Source organism: Vitis riparia, chromosome 13 (genome assembly GCF_004353265.1).
Source record: "Vitis riparia cultivar Riparia Gloire de Montpellier isolate 1030 chromosome 13, EGFV_Vit.rip_1.0, whole genome shotgun sequence".
NCBI classification, from domain to species: Eukaryota; Viridiplantae; Streptophyta; class Magnoliopsida; order Vitales; family Vitaceae; genus Vitis; species Vitis riparia.
The window spans coordinates 4693975-4710955 of record NC_048443.1 but is presented as its reverse complement, the minus strand read 5'-3'; the positions used below and the strand labels follow the sequence as shown (position 1 = coordinate 4710955).

At 36.4% G+C, this 16981-nt stretch overlaps 2 protein-coding genes and 1 long non-coding RNA gene across 4 annotated transcripts; all 3 read right to left on the bottom strand.

Annotated features, from left to right (window-relative positions):
• Positions 1–2983: 2983 nt before the first annotated feature.
• On the bottom strand, positions 2984–6538 carry LOC117929124. 2 transcript variants are annotated; one of them, XR_004653698.1, is made up of 6 exons: positions 5226–6538; positions 5059–5126; positions 4122–4268; positions 3831–4041; positions 3680–3731; positions 2984–3383 (listed from the first exon to the last, which is right to left on the bottom strand). It is a non-coding gene; the product is annotated as an uncharacterized LOC117929124 (long non-coding RNA). The 2 variants fall into 2 exon arrangements; XR_004653699.1 differs by having other exon boundaries at positions 3831–4037.
• A 647-nt stretch (positions 6539–7185) lies between these two features.
• On the bottom strand, positions 7186–9203 carry LOC117928608 (putative disease resistance RPP13-like protein 1). Its single transcript, XM_034848536.1, has one exon. The coding sequence runs from the start codon at positions 9133–9135 to the stop codon at positions 8053–8055; it is 1083 nt and encodes a 360-aa protein (XP_034704427.1). The 5' UTR covers positions 9136–9203; the 3' UTR covers positions 7186–8052.
• A 3780-nt stretch (positions 9204–12983) lies between these two features.
• Positions 12984–13526, bottom strand: LOC117927967 (uridine 5'-monophosphate synthase-like). The gene is made up of 2 exons (XM_034847705.1): positions 13359–13526; positions 12984–13211 (listed from the first exon to the last, which is right to left on the bottom strand). The coding sequence occupies exons 1-2, from the start codon at positions 13524–13526 to the stop codon at positions 12984–12986; spliced, it is 396 nt and encodes a 131-aa protein (XP_034703596.1).
• Between the last annotated feature and the right edge of the window lie 3455 nt (positions 13527–16981).

The following is a 16981-nucleotide window of genomic DNA, read 5'->3' as shown; positions in this document are numbered from 1 at the left end:
ATTCCCCATCTACCCGAAAGTAGGGGATACTTTCCGCATCATTGATTTGAATAGACCACAAACTTATTATTCAAAAGCTTTTGATTCCACTTGCATTTTTTTCCTTCTTCCTACATAGAGAAGATTTTTTTTTAAAATAGAGCATATCAACTAACAACTCAGAGCAACCTGTAATATTTACTTCAAAAAATAAAAATAAAAATAAAAATGCAAAAAACAATGATCCACCATTGTGATTGAGAACATACAACCAAATGTGATTAGGAACCAGTTATGATAAAGAAACATCAGATTTCATCCGTGTCATTTTTTTTCCTTCTAGTTCCCACATGTAAACAAGAAATTTCTATAACTAGCTAACATTAAAACTGATATTGGGTCAATGAAAATGGGAGGGCATACCAAATCCAAAATAAGGAGAGAGAAGTGGTCTTTGCTTACATCTTGATTATGGAAAATGGAATCCTTAAAAAATTACATTAATAATTAGAAGTCCATACCTAATTGAAACTCAGGATGGGACAGGGTTGAATGGTCTTTGATCCCATGTTTCAGCATACAGAAATGAAGTTCAAGCTCAAGTTGTGATAGTTAATCAACAAAATTCGAAATCTACATCAATGCAGGGACTTGTGCAATGTGGGGCCAGAGTTCCTCTCTCCTTTAAGCGCCTGTCTTTTAGAACTTATGATAAGCCTTAGCATTGCTGGCAGCCTTCTGAGGACTAGAATCAGGAAATCAACCTATGTATGGGCACCTTCCTTGAGATACAGTAGTTCAAATCCAAAGTCAACCAGAAGGTTTTCATCCCTGCCTACTCCAATCTTCTTTAAGATGAAACTGAAACCAAGAGATAACTATTAATAATCTTAACATAAATTGACCTCTAAATTAATTGTCACCTTATCAATGTAGTATATGTGCACAAGGAACAACTATTACTTTGAGATACCATGCCAGTTTAAGGGATCTAAATAAGAAATTGTGTAATTGAAAAGGGTAAATGCAGTTGGGAACTAACAAAAGATATCTCATCAAAGATTAAGACATGAAACTGCAGTCATTTTGCTGCAGAACAATTCATAAGCTATGGTCTGGATTGCATACGTGTAAGGTCAGAGTAAATCATGCTGCAAAAAATGACAGAATGCCAACTGCAAAGGAGTTTTTCAACAAAAAATTTCCAAGAAACAATGAAGCCACTGATCTAAGAAGCCACCTCCTGGATGCATTTAGATATTCAACAACAGTCCAGTGATTAATTCACAAGGGGTTAAGTTACTGGTATTAAAATTGCATTAAAATAAATTAAAGAAACTGGGGGTGAGTTGCAAATGAGCACACCTGACTGAATGTAAGGATGGATGAAACGTAATGTCTCCACCTACAATTTTTCTGCCTCAGTCTATGTATTATCCCTGTATCCAAATGCGGGGGATGTGGGCAATGTTGGGCCTCCTTTATCCTTTAAGCACCTTTCTTTTATAGTCGGACAATCAATGACTTCCAGTCTTCCAAGTGTTGCAGGCATCAGCCCTAAGGATCGGAGGTTAGGGCAATTTGAGATACATAGGGATTGAAGAGAAATGAGGTTTTGGAGGGCCAAGGAGGCTAGGGATTCCATTCCATGGATTGTAAGGGAGGTGAGAGTGATGAGGTTTTGGAAAGCTAGGGAGGCTAGGGATTCCATTCCATTGATTGTAAGGGAGGTGAGAGATATGGGAAGAGGACACTCTTCATCCGAAAAGGAAAGCATATCTGGAAACATATTCTTAATAGTCAATTGATAAAGAGATGTGAGAGTGTGGAGGCTCCACTCAGATATGGGAGTTTTCATATTCTTACAATCACAAATATAAAGTGATGTCAGGTTGGGGGCCAAACCCCCTTTTGGAAAGCACTCAACTCCCGGACAATCCCTTATGGCCAGCACTTGAAGAGATTTGAGGTTTCTCATTTGATGTGGAAGGGATTTCAGATTCTTACATCTCCCAATTATAAGGTGTGTGAGGCTGTGAAGGCACTCAAGTTGCTTAAGGGTGGAGGATAACTCCCCTGTTCGAAAGGACTTGAGAGACGAACAATTACTGTGGTGCATCATTCCCTCTGGTAGAGACTCTAGATTTTCACAACATTCGATATATAATTCCTTGAGTGTGGTGGGTAGCTCACCCTTTGGAAAGCATACGAGAGATGGACAGTAACTAATGTCCAAGGATTCAAGGCACATGAGTTGTAGTTGCGAGGCAACCATTTTAGACCCTTACAGTTACTCACCTGAAGCTGTCTAAGCATCAGCAGCAAACCCGAATCTGCAAATAACTCTAGGTTAGGGCATCTCCTTATTTGCAGCTCTTCAAGACACGTGAGAGTTTGCAATCCATTAATCAGATCTCCTCCACATTATTAAAAAATTTAGGCTCCATTTCGCGCATGATGGTATCTAGCTGTTTCAGAAAGGTGAAATTCTGGAGAGCCAAGGAGGCTAGGAACCCCATTATCCAGATTCCAAGAGAGGTGAGAGATGTAGGAAGAAGACACTCATCATTTGAAAGGAAACCATTTCTGAGAGAACATCTCAGATACACAATGACGAAATAAGCTTGGGACTCATGTGTTAACAAAAAAATATTTTATTTCATTTTTTATACATTATTTTCAATAGAAAATAGTTCTCATTTTCATAATCAAACAGGCTCTAGACTTTCTAACTTTTCTCTCACTAGCCTAAGTAACTTAAGCAACACTAACAAGACAACTATATTTTGGGTTAAGCTTCGAATTGTGTTGATTACTGGAGTTGAAGTTCTAGTTTCACCTAACATATACGTTTATGGTTTCATTTTAAGTTGTGTCATTAGCCCCTCATCCTCTAAGACAGAAAAGTTTATGACACAAGAAATGAACATTTGTGGAAGGAATGAAATTAAAGGTACACCAACATTTACATGGAAAACCCTCTAATAATGAGGGAAAAACCACTGGCCAATATAGAAATAATCCACTATGGTAAGAAGGAAATTACAATATTCTCGCAAATTTCTTTTTAAAAAAAAGGAAAAAAAAAACTAAAGTATTACAACTTTTAAGAAAATAAAAATATTCAAATCACCATACCAGAGAACCAAATCCTGTAGGAACATCTGCAACTAATGTCTAAGGAGAAAACAAGTTTCACATTTCTTACATTCTATACTAAGCACCAAAACCAAAGACAATTGATTTTGCTTTAGCCACTGCAAATGTAAAAGCACAACATTGACGTCCTTAAGTTGATTTCTTCTTCGAGAGCCACAAGCGTAAAAAATCCTTTCATTTTTATGCCATCAACTAGCAGAAAAGCCATTGTATGGAAAATCCATCAAGCTTCCACCACCTACCACCTTACATTCAGGAAGTACCAAAAAAAAAAGGGAAAAAAGGGTTAGCCCAATTGAATAGAATTTGCCTATCCAAGCATTCCAAATGTGATAATTGCCCCCAATGTGAAATGCTCCTCAACACTTACATAAACAATGAACTATAAAAGTGCTCATTGAAATTCTAATTAAGAAGCACTTGAGCTAGTGGAAGAAATACAATGGCATGAAAATTATGATTTACACAACAAAGAAACATATGAATTCTACTCAACAAACAAAAAGGAAAACTATCAACTATGATTGAGTCAATAACATACCGTCATACTTTTTTTAGGAACTCAGTCTGCCACTACATTATTTTTCTCCCTCCTACATGTAGAAAAGAAGTTTCTATTAATTATAGAAGTGAAACCCCATATTTAGACCAAGAAAAAACAGACTTAGGCATCTGTGGTTAGTCAAGCATACCTGGCTGAAGGAAAGAATGATTTATCTCTCAACTTCTAGAGTAGGAATAACACAATTCAATATAAATTCATATTTCCAATGAGGTCATGTTGCTGAATGTTGGAGATGTAGGCAATACTGATCCAAACTTTCTCCTTTCTCCTTTAAGCAATTTTGTCTCACAATAGGAAAATTATGGATTTCAAGCACTAGGTGTTGCGTTCAGCTCTTCCTTCAGCAAAAGGGACCAAAGCTTAGCATGGCTTGAGATCAATAACACTTGAAGAAACTTTCAGCAAAAATTAAGCCTACCTGAAGTTAGAGGAACAAGCAAAATGAATTTTTTATCCGTAAAGGCTTGGTGCACCAGTGCCACTCATAGAGAGGCGTCTCAAGCTTCCCACAATTGAACCCAAACAAAACAATGGGGCAACCCCTTTCCAGAAAATTACGGAACACCTGAACAATCAAGGATCAACCTTGGTAATGTACGTAAAAATGGAAAAGAAAAAATTAATGAACAAAATTAAAATATTAAAAAAAATAAAAAGGGAAAAGGGAAAAACCTTGAGTTGTGATGAGTTTTGAAATGCACTTTTTGTCTTTCTACATGTGCAGAAAAATTAGGGAGTTGAGATTATTATTCTGATGTTAATGGAATTATGGGAGTAGCTTAATAATGGGCTGGTCTCTGATTCCATTTTTGTGATTGAAAAATAAAATCCAATTTGAAATTGATTCTTGTGTTAAAAACCTAGCTATTTCCCTCTACATAGGGATGTGAAAATCTTAGGCCAATCATATTTACATGTTAATTTAAATATTTGATAAATTAAGAAGCCAGTACCATTTCCATGGACTAAAACCAGTTTCATCAAATTGTTGGAATAGAAATAAGCAAATGTGTTTGAAATATTGAAAGAAAAACCCAGGTCAATTGGAAGTAAACCAAGCAAGTGCAACCAGAAATCTTCTTAAGAGCAAACTTAAGCCACAATAAAATTGTTGCAACCGAATGAATAATTGAGAACAACATACTAGCATGTGAATAAAGGGTGTTGACTTGAATTTCATCTGGCTCTTTTATACTTCTTACATAGAACAGTATGAGGTTTGTTGGCGTAAGGGTGCGTCTAGAAAGAGAAATGCACTAGAAACATTTTAGAGAACAAGGAAATAAGATAGATGAGAAAAGAAGATTCTCACAATTTTAAAATTTAGATGGGAAAATTTGAATTGCTGAACATACCTTGTTGAAATTAAGGAAGGGAGAGTGATCTAAGATTCAATCCAGCCACAACTATCGAAAGACACCTCCTGGTTACAAAATTGCATTAAGATAGAAAAATGTAAAATAAACAAAAACTCAAAAGTAAAAAATAAAAGAAATTGGAACTAAGCTGCGAATGGGCATACTTGGACGGTCTTGAGAAATGCAGGGGATGTGGGCGACGTTGGACCAATATTTTCCTCCCTCCTCTAAGTATCTTTCTTTTATGGTAGGACAACCATTGATGGAAAGTTCTGCAAGTGTTGCAGGAAGCGGCCCTAAGGACTGGAGGTTAGGGCAATTTGAGATATGTAAGAATCAAAGAGAGATGAGGTTGCGGAGAGCCATGGAGGCTAGGGATTCCATTCCATCGATAAAAAGGCTGGTGAGAGAGAAGGGAAGATGACTCTCTTTAACCGAAAAGGAAACCATATCTGGAAACGTTTTCTTAATAATCAAATTAGAAAGAGTGGTCAGGGTGTCGAAGCCCCACTCAGATATGGGCGTTTTCAGATTCTTACAGTTATTGATCTCAAGTGATGTTAGGTTGGGGGCCAAACCCTCTTCCGAAAAGGACTCCAATCATGGGCATTGGGATATGGTCAGGCTGCGCAGAGATTTGAGGTTTCCCATTTGATGTGTTAGAGATTTAAGATTCTCACATCTCTTAATTTCAAGGTATTCATGGTTAGGGATGGACAAGCCTCTTTCTGGAAAGCACTCCAGACCTCCACAATCGTTTATACTCAGCTGCCGAAGGCTGTCAAGGCATCCTTGTAGGCTTTTCAGATTTGGATACCCCTTAAGTCGTAAATACTCTAGGGCTGTACTGTTGGGTGACATTTTCTCTGACATTGACTCCAAGTTTGTGCATCCCGTAATAGAAAGGTTCTTGAGAGTGGAGGGTAACTTCCCTGTTGGAAAGGAATTGAGAGAGGAACGATTCTCTATCCCCAATTCTTCAAGACAACAAGTGTTGCTGCTGGAGGTCGAATTGTGGTGCATCAGCCCCTCTGGTAGTGACTCTAGATTTTGACAATCCCCAATATGAGGGTTCTTGAGTGTGGTGGGTAGCTTACCATTTGGGAAGCATTTGAGAAATGGAAAACAGTAAATCGTCAAGACTTCAAGCGGACACATGTTGTAGTTATGAGGCAGCAATTTTAGACCCTCACAAGAGAACAACTCAAGACGTCTTAGCATTGGCGGGAAACCCGAATCAGGAAATGGCTCTAGTTTGGGGCATCCCAATATCTTCAGCTCTTCAAGACGTGTGAGAGTTTGCAATCCATTCGACAGCTTCTCCAGATTAGCACAATTAGTTATCATCAATATTTTAAGATTGCAAGGCAGCCATTGCTCCTCCCACAAACATGTCAGCCCATCACAATTGTATATCGACAATTTTTGCAAGGCTACCAAGGATCTACTAAATCCAGTCCTCAAACATGTCAATCTTGACATCACGAAGAGATGTACAATAACGAGGGATGGAAGATCAAACTGAGCACCTCTCGACACTGCCTCATCACATTCTTGTAAATATAATTCACGGAGAGATGCAAGTTTTGGAAGCCCACACATCAATCCCGGACATTGTGACACTTCAAGCGCTACTAGGGACTGTAGGCATTTCGGTAATTCCCCGATCAGTTTTGGACATTTCCTTATCAAAAACTTTTCAAGATGGGGAAATGTTCCCACATCTTCCTTGATGTAAATAGAATGAGACCAACTTTCCCATTCTGGCATATCTTCAAACCTCAACTCCTTCAAAGATGCAAAAGGATTCGTACACTCTCCATAAAATTCATCACCTATGCTTTTAACTTGGCTCATACCTTCAATACGCAAAACTTTGAGCACCGATAGTCCACCCAGATTTGGTAATAACATGCATTTTTTGCAATTTTTGAGAGTTAGTTCCACCATTACTGAGAATGAGGGATCGCCTAACCAACTTGGAAATTTGGATCCACCATAAAATGCAATTGTGAGCCTTCTTAAATTTTCACGAGGCTGCAGGGACTCCAAGACACGTAATTCACATTTATCGTTTCGTGCATCCCAACAATCATCAGTCCACTCCATGGTCAGCTCTTCAAATTTTTTTTTATCTTTTAAATTAGCAGCTCTTGCATCTCCAACATCCACTACCTCTTGCAACCCAGAAATAGAAAGCACTCCTTGGAGGTTCGAACAATTCTTGAGTTCTTCAATTCCGACCCCTCTACTTTTGCTCACAATGAACCTAGTCAACACTTGCAAATTTGTGAGGTTGCTTAATTGGAAAGGCATTTCTTGTAATTGATGTGTACCCGTAATATCAAGGTGCCGAAGGTTTTTCAGGTTTCCAATCCCTATAGGCAATTCGGTAAGTTCATAACAACCACGTAATATCAACGTTTGTAAATTATGAAAATGGCCCACTGAATTAGGTAGACTTTGTATTGTAGATTCGGAAAAATTGAGATAACGCAGATGTATTAACTCACCAATCGAACTTGGTAGCTCTTTTATCGCATAAAAAGTCAAAGATAGTACCCGCAAGTATCTCATTGGCATTGTTAGCTTATGTAACACCTGGTTAGATATTTTTCCGGACAAAGTAAATGAATCTTGAGGCGTCGTGATTGGTACTGCTATTAACATGCGTAGATTCTTCGCTTTGTCAAAGGCTTCAAATTTTCCAACAACCTCGTAAACTTGCCGAGTGAAACATGAATGACGAGCTCTTGTAGAAATAGCATGTTGGTCATCGTTTTCCAATTTGTCCTCCAAATTGAAACATACGTCTCCAGCAACCAATTGAGCAAGATCATGAATAAGATCATGCATCACAAATTGTGATGAATGATGATTTGATTGTTGGAAAAAAGACCTTGCTAATAATTCATGAAAGTACGCGGTGCCTATCTCCTCCATCTGCTTCTTTCTGTTCAGTTGGTGAAGGAATCCCTCTCCCATCCACAGCTAGACTAATTCATCCACATTGAATTCGTAGTCCTTTGGAAATATAGAGCAGTAAGCGAAGCAGCGCTTCAAATGAGAAGGAAGATGATGATAACTCAATTTGAGAGCTGGAAGAATACTGTTATTCTCTTTTGGTAACTCCCATATCTTGCTTTCGAGTATTTCCTCCCATGCATCATGATTTAGTTCTGTGCGCAACATTCCTCCTAAGGCCTTTGCAGCCAAAGGTAGTCCCCTGCACTTTTTCACAATTCGTTCGCCGACAGCTCTCAAGTGTGGATGATTATCAAAGTTTCTGGGATGTATAAATGCATGCTGGGCAAACAAAGATAAGCAATCGTCATTTGATAACCCCTCGAGGGGATAAGCTGAGCTGGCTCGGACGGCTGGTACAACCCTTTGATCACGAGTGGTGACAATAACCCTGCTGCCTTTTGCTCCAGTTCTCATTGGCTTGTATAAAAGGTTCCATTTATTACAATCCTGACTCCAAACGTCGTCAAAAACAAGAAGAAACTTTTTTCCAGAGAGTTTATCATTCAGTTTGACTTGAAGCTGGTTGAGACCGTTGAGATCGTTGACATCGGACATATCAGGAGCAACAGACTGAAGAATTGTCCTGGTTACCCCCACGACATCAAAATAATCAGAGACACAAACCCAAGCTCTTAGATCAAAATGACTCTTCACTTTATAATGGTTGTAGGCAAACTGAGCAAGAGTAGTTTTGCCCACGCCTCCCATGCCAGTTATGGCAATGACACGGACTGAATCGTCACTTGGCACATGATAATGGAGCAAGGAGTCGACTATGGCTGCTTTCTCTGTTTCCCTTCCATAAACAATAGGTTCATCCACCAAAGAAGTGGTGGGTAGTATTTCTCTTGGTTTGGCGGACCTTTTCCCAGAATTTTTTTCTGTTGAAAGGAGATCATTTTTCCGTGAAGAAATATGTTCCAACCTGGCAGTGATATTCTCTATCTTGGACCTCATCTCATCATTGAACTTAATAGCACTTGGAGTGAAACTAGTACGACAAGAAGGGATAAGACTCTTACTAGTGCTGGGTTGAGTTTCCGCCATCAACTGCTGCCCCAAAGCTTGAGTGGCCAAGTCGTCCAGGATGTCCTCCACATCATAAGCCAAGTCTCTGATGTTTTATGCCTATGTCGCAATCGCTTGTTTTTCTCTCATCTTGTACCAATTTTCGACATAATGAATTTCCTTCTCCTCTGCTCATGATTTTTTCTATTTAAGGTTTTTCACATAAATTTATATCTTTTTATTCTATTTTTTTCATATTGCCTATTTTTGTTTTTCCATGGTAGTATTAATATTACATGATTTCAAACTATATAAATTTTAAACTAATTTTAATTATATTTTATTTTATTTCATATTTTTCATAGTGAAATTAAACATAAGAAAACTATTTTTCTTAGTTTTTTTTTTTCTTAGTACTTTCTAGGAACCAAACATAATAATAACCTTATTTAAGTGCTTTTCTATTACACTCATCGTATATTGATTTGTGAAAATTGAATTTCACACCTCATCAATCACTCTCATTTTTCTTAAATTTATTATAAAAAAAAACCCAAAATATGTAATCTATCCCATTTAGGTAGTAATACGTTCCCATTGGTGCTTCAACACCTGAAAATGGTTTGCTACACCTTTTTAAATTAATCATTATAAGTGATTTCATTTAGGTATTTTTAATTACAAAACTTGTTTGAAGTACAATATTGTATAAAGTAAATGTGGAAAAAAAAAAGCCTTAAAAAACATATTTAGTGACTTTGCCAAAAGAAAAAGAAAAAATATTTAAAAAAAATGTTTTCATGTTTTGTTTTATTATATAAAATATAAAAGAACATATAAAAAATTAAAATTAGCCAAAAATTTATATATTTTTAAATTATTTAATCTGTATATATGAGAGTTAAAACAAGGTAGATGAGTTGAAGTAGCTTTTTTATTTTTCTTTTCTTATGGTTTTCCTTCTTATTTTTTTCTTCCATTTTTCTTCAAATTTTCTAAAGCCAAACATAGCCTAAAAGTTTAAGAACACCAAGAGCTAACATGAGAGGTGGAGTTGACCAATTCAAAATTATTTTGCCATGATCGATAGAATTCTTGTCCATTTGGGGAAGTTTCTTCTTCTATAATTTGCCTATAAACTTTTTCAAATTTCTTTGAGGTCATAGTTGTTGGTGTGGTGCCAATCGGATACAGGTTCGTCTAGCTTCACTGAAATCAAAGATCTTATTCCTTGCACAAAAGGATGTTCGGACAGATGGTTCGAGCACGCCCCTCTGAAGCTTAAGTAAAAAATTAATAAAGATGAGTCCAACTGTTTTGAATGGCTATGTACACGCATATGTTTTTCATGCTTCTTAAAGGGTTTTTATAGAGTAGATGGCACCATTGTCTCAACATTGATTGTGCATTCATGCCCTTCTTGCGGTGATGATTGTCATTAGGGCAGATAATAAGCCTTATTAAGACAGTCAACACCATCATTTCAGTGCGGATTGGGCAATCATACCAAGCAAAGGTTGCTGATTGGTGCTATTTGCTAGTTGTCGTGCAAGAATCTCAGACCATATAGTTGACTGTGCATTTATGTTTGTTAAGATCGCTCATTGTGTGTAACAACTAATTGAAACTGACTTTTGGGTATAAATGTCATCTAGGCCATCGCTCGAGCATCAAGTGTGATAATCATTTGTTCAATGCCTGAAAACTTCGACTGGGTTGGTTTGCCTGTCTAAAAGTCCTAGTCGACTTGGTCTGTTCATTCCATCTGGCATTATAGAAGAAGGAAATCTTCTCACCTCTTACGCCAGATGAAGCTTATCTTAGCCCAAATAGAGTGATCCTAAATAGATTATCTACTTACCTTGGTCGACCAAAGGGTCTTGAGTTTGGGGAGGCCATGTAGAGGAAAGCACTCCCCACAATGCCCTCTAATTCGTTTGCCTCTGCTTGATAGGGTAGCTGACGGGTTGAGGTAGGACAAATTATCTGTTTTTTCAAGTTTTTGGGCACCAAGGAATGCGTGTCATTTAGGGTTTTAATAATGTGTCACATCAATCAAGGCTGGTTGTTAGGCGGTGTGTCTCTTCATTTGGCTTTGGAAAGCATTGCCAGGCGGCATGTCCCTTGGAGTGCCTAGGTTTTTTGTTCCCTATAAATAGCAAAGTTCCACACTTTTGGGTCACCTTTCACTTTCTCCCGTTTCAAAGTTCTCTTGCCTGCGCTGCTCTTTCGCCGCCATTGGTCTTGCCACCGGCTATTCTTTTTTGCTTTCATCACCGTTGTCAATTGGTTTGCCGCCGTAGGAACCCTTATTCGCTAGAGAGCATCTTCAGTTTTGGTTTTGGTAAGTTTTCTACCGTCTGTTTGTTCTTTTGCTATGTTTGCAATTGTTCCTTGGGTTGTGTTATTTTTGTTCGTTTAGAGAGAAAATGGACATACTGATGTCTAGATTCTGGATTTTTCTTTTCATGTTTTCTTGATCGTTCTTATTGCTCATTTGGGGGAGGAAACAGGTGTACCGATATCCAAATCTAGGGTTTTTCAGTGTCCCCATTTGCTTTTATGTCGTCATTGTGTTTATGTCATTGGTTCATGCTTTTTGTTGTCGTCACGTTGGGGCGATGAGCATGACTCTGCCTTTATCATTGGCTAGGAGACTTGCTTTGCAAGTTTTGATAGCCAAATTCGTCTAGGTTCGGACTATGGTCTGTCTAGGCACATTTTTGTATTGTTGAAGCAACGCTGAAAGGCGGATTGGCCAAAGCAGGTTTCCACACAGCCTAGATCCACTTAGTCTAATGGAAAAGGGGGAAGTTGTTTCTACCAACGGAAGGCCTCAACAGAGTGGACAAAAAAATACTAGAGTCGGACACCTTAGACCGAAGCGTCCAATTGTCGTCTTATCCGAGCAAAAATTTTGAGCTCATTTTCACATTATGGACACTATCCTAATTTAGTTAACTGATGGTGAGGCTCTATTCTCTGCTAACCTTCCGAACTACATGATGTATTTCACCAAGGAGTGGTTTGCTACTGGGCTTTGTTTACCTATTCCTTCCTTCTTCAAACAATACCTTCATTTCACACAAATCCTCTTAGCTTTTCTTCGTCCGAATATTGTCCGGTTATTGATAGGGTGTAGCGTGTTGGATATGCTCTTCTAGTTGGATCTTTCCCTGTTGGAAGTCTTGTTCATCTATACTCTGAAAATGAGCCAAAATGAAAGGTTCAGCTTGTCAGCCCATATTTCTTCCCTCCAACTGGTGATTGGTCTTCCAAATTCATGTAAAGGCTAGGTCAAGGGGCATGTTTTGGTGTCCGAGCCTTGGAGTGGTTCAAATGAGGGTCCAGACAGAGTTTTTTCTCCACAATGTTCGTTGAAGATTCCGAGTAAGCTATGCTTCTGTCACTTTCTTTATACCTTGCTATTATTTCCTCTTTTTTGTGAATCTACTCACGATCTTTCTGTTCATCTAATGCAGGTAAGGAGAGGCGGGGACACATTGTAAAGTGGGTGGAAAAGGCTTCATTTGCCCGTCTCAACATGTTGTTCGAAATAGACGCTGCTGAATGGGCTTACAAAGTTCTCTTCTTGGATAAAAACCTGTTGGCACTAATTGGTAGTCCTAAGTCGTTTATCATTCTTGTGTTTCCCTGGCTAACCCCTTCGTCTCTGGTGCTTGGCGAACACTTCGTGTTGAAGGATTTACCTTTCTACGAAGTTGCTCGTTTGGCAGATTCTGAGGCACGCCAGGCTCGTTCAAAGGAATGGGAGAAAAAACGCCAAAAGGGACATTGAGGTAAGTGCCAGTTGCTGGATATCCGTCTTCCAACTCCGTTGTCCATCCACTTGCTCAGAAGAAGAAAAAGACTATGGCTCATCCTATTCAAAAGGCGAGGACTCCACCTCCTGTCTTCCCATATTCATCGTCAACTTCATCTTCTAGAGACAAACCAGAAGCAGGGGTTATGCAACCTGTGCCCCCTATTATTTGTGAGGAAGAGGAAGAGGAGGGGACATGGCTTCCAACTTGAGGACCAGATTCCACAAGAGGCACCGTAAGTGTCTGTCCGAATCCATTACTGTCAATCCTTCTCTTTCGAAGAAAGCTTGCCTGGAACCTACCCCAAATCCTCCGTCCAAGTCAACATTGTCGACCACTACTATAGCTGTCACTTCAGAACCGAATAAGAAATCTCCCTCTGTTGGATGCTGAATATGGAGTATTATATTGTTGTCCCAATGCATCACCATCAGTCACCATTTGAACTCCAGGGGTTGCATGGATGAATGCTGGATTTCCTGGCCCCCCTTGCCATGATGCCAGATTAACTGAAATGAAACCAATCACAAAATTAGAATGATCCTCAACAATTTTTGCTGTTGCAGTTGTGTAGTCTCCCTTGGCAAGGTTATCAGAATAACTCATTCACTACAAGATATATGATTATTAGCGACACAATTATTTTATCGCAAAAAAGTTAATATTGTCGCAAAAACATTTTTGCGACAAATTTTTTTTTTGTTTCATGAACGTCGCCTTATCCTCGTCGCGAAAAGTTTTTGCAACAAATTTAATGTTTCGCCTCTAATAGTTTATAGAGACATAATTTTTTTGTTGTCTCCAATAATATTTTTTGACGAAAAGATTTGTTGTTAAATGTTCAAAATTTTGTTGCTAAAAATTCTCGATAATCAATTAAATTGTCGCCAATTAGACACATACAGTGACCAAAATTATAATTTTGTTGCCAAATGGATTTTGAAACAAAACTTTATTTCCCCGTTGGAAGTTCAGGTCATATTTTAACAAAAAAATAAATAAATGGCTCTTAACATATGAACTTTTGTCTATATGTATATAATAATTTTGTCATCATATTTTAATATATTCAATTGATATATTCCAATATTTAAATTTAAATTTAAATTATAAAACTTAATTAAACAATTAAATTTTGTTATAACTTAATTTATTACATAATTGATAATTAAAAACTCCAAATGAATAAATAAATTATATGACAACAAAGCTTTAATAAATAATTGATAATATTCCATTGAATGCAAAAGAGTTTTGGTATATTCACATATACAAAATAAATAAATAAATAGTAAGCACTAACATCCACATTTGTAAAATGTCATAAGTTCTAAAAGTAAAAGAAAAGTAGCAAACAAACACATGTGCAAAATGTGATAACATAAAAAAATAAAAATAAAAAATAGTAAAGATTGATATGTAGCAAGCAAACTGTGCAAACTGTGCAAGCAAACTAACACATATGCAAAATGTGATAACAAAACTAACACATGTGCAAAATGTGGCCACAAAAATAACACATTTGCAAAATGTGATAACATCCAAAAAAAAATAATGCAGTAAACAAAAGTACCATATATACATGTCAAGGAAAGATAATGTCCAAAAAAACTCCAAACCAAGTGTTAATGGAGAAAATGTCAATCATCATCCATGAAGTGTGACTAAGAATCCATAAGTGGTGTATCATCTGAAGGAGATGAACTTCTTGAGCTTGATCCTGGAATATGCATGTGTTGGCGCATTTCACTAACAAAACTAGCTAATTGAGCTATCTGGGACTGCTGGTGCTGGATTCGAGTCTCTTGACTTTGTAAAAGCTCTCGTGTTGCTTTAAGCTCATTCTCCAAATCTATCTCTCGATGTGACTTATGTGTAGATTTTGATGAGGATGAGGGTGGTCGAGGGCCATGACCTAAGCCCTTGATATATCCCGATCTTGACCCTAACACTTGAACACATATTTCAGCCTCTTTCAAGGCTTGACCACCTTCTGGCACTGGTTGTTTTTGCAATTCTAACATTTTTTCCTACAAATACAAAAAAAAATGTAAAATAATGTAAAACACAAACTAATTAAATAAAATCTTTTCAATAGGCAACTTGGCTAATTCAACTATAATTTACTGCAAAAAGAGAATATATATATAACAATTTGCTTAAGTTTCATAGCATGTTCTTTATGATTATGACAAATTTTTGGAAGGTTAATATAAATTTCTATAGAATTTCATGAAAAAAAAAATTGAAACTTTTTCATAGCATGTTCTTTATGACTATGGCAAATTTTTGGAAGGTTCATATAAATTTCTATAGAATTTCATGAAAAAAACAATTTGCTTAAGTTTCATACATGTTCTTTATGACTATGGCAAATTTTTGGAAGGTTCATATGAATTTCTATAGAATTTCATAAAATTTTCCTACTATATATAGAATCACAAAATTTAATAAGACCAATTTAATTCATTTTTATCTATCATTTTTAAACTTAGTCAAATGAAAATAAAAAAATTACATAATGTGAAAAACCAATTTTGTATAGTGACCTACTTAAGCTACAAGTTAGAAACAAATTGAAAATCATATTTAAATAAAAAAATAAGCAAGCTGAAGATTCTATAAGGAAAACTTACATAAGAAGCCTCTGCTTCTTGGTTTATCCAACCATTTTGAGAAGTCCAATGCATTAACTTGAAAAGTTCTATTTGTCCTGGCGCTTGTCCGGTGTGTCGTGCCTAGATAACAACATGAAGAATGAGTAAAAAAAAATATAAATATAATTTTAAGAAACAATAAACTATATAGAACCTCTCAAATAAATTTGCATCCATGGTGATCAAAATTCATGAGTCACACAAGAAAGATCTCTTATGCAAGTTAAACAACCAGATTTTTATTTTATGTTTATTGTAATATAAAGTAAGTCATTTTTGAATGTTGTATTATAATCTAATTTTTGTTATATTATTATTTTTCTAGCCAAAATTATGATATTTATAATAAATTGACTCACTTAAAAAGAAAGAAACAAATATATATGCTTTGTATAAAGAAAAAAATGCATATTATAAAATTTACAAGTCAAACTCCCTATTCTAAAAGGAAAACAAATCAAGAAACATATCTAGAATATTAGATAGAACATAAAATATACAATTTGGTTGCATGACATGAAAGGTATGTGCAAATAAGTATAAAAATTGATCAAAGTAATCAACAAAGGCCAAATAAGTTCATTGTGAAATGCTAAACGTAGAAAAACTCTAAACCTTAGATCTAACACTACAAATACCAACTATCTGCAAAATTAAAAATCAGAATGATGGAAAGATCAAAATTCAATTAAAAGCATGGTATAATACACAATCTAATTCAAACCCTTAGCTGCAAGTGGTCAAGGTTTCATCATTCACCAAAATCATAAATTAACCAATAATTTAAAATCTCTAATTCAAACAATAGTTATGAATATATACATATAGAGATATAGAAAAAGTGAAACATAGTTGAAAGGTTTTTGAAAGGAGCCGGATGAAAGTAGTGATGGAAAGAAAAACCCAAAGAAACCTCTATCAGAAAAGGGTTAGATGGACCTGATTTCACCAAAGTCCATATTTTTTGTTTAATTTTGTTAATTTAAAAGATTTATTAATTCTTTTGATTTTAATTTTGGTCTTAAGTTGTGTTATTTATATGTAACTTAATCTTTTTGAATGATCTATATGTATAATACAAATCCACAATATTGAAGGGATAAATCATCTCTACAAATGTGTACACCTACTGAAAAAAGAAGGCTGCAAAAATTGGTTTTATAAAGGAACCCTATGGTCAAGGCTTAACATGCCTTGACCATACTAGGCCTATTTTCATAGCCCATGACATGTCATATCTAGAACTCTTCTATGTTATGAATATAATAGTACCTTGGCTATATGCCTTTCTTTATTTTTGAAAAATCACAAATGGTCCATATTTTTTTCCCAAGCAATCACTACCACAACTAGTAAAAGCTGAAATCTTCTTGCTACAAGTATACATGCCTTCTAGTCATGGTT

Coding starts and splice junctions, on each gene's coding strand:
- LOC117927967 (XM_034847705.1), bottom strand. CDS start 13,526: ATGAGTTATTCTGATAACCTTGCCAAGGGAGACTACACAACTGCAACA. Junction 13,212..13,358: donor CAACCCCTGGAGTTCAAATG/GTGACTGATGGT, acceptor GGTAGGTTCCAG/GCAAGCTTTCTTCGAAAGAG.
- LOC117928608 (XM_034848536.1), bottom strand. CDS start 9,135: ATGGCGGAAACTCAACCCAGCACTAGTAAGAGTCTTATCCCTTCTTGT.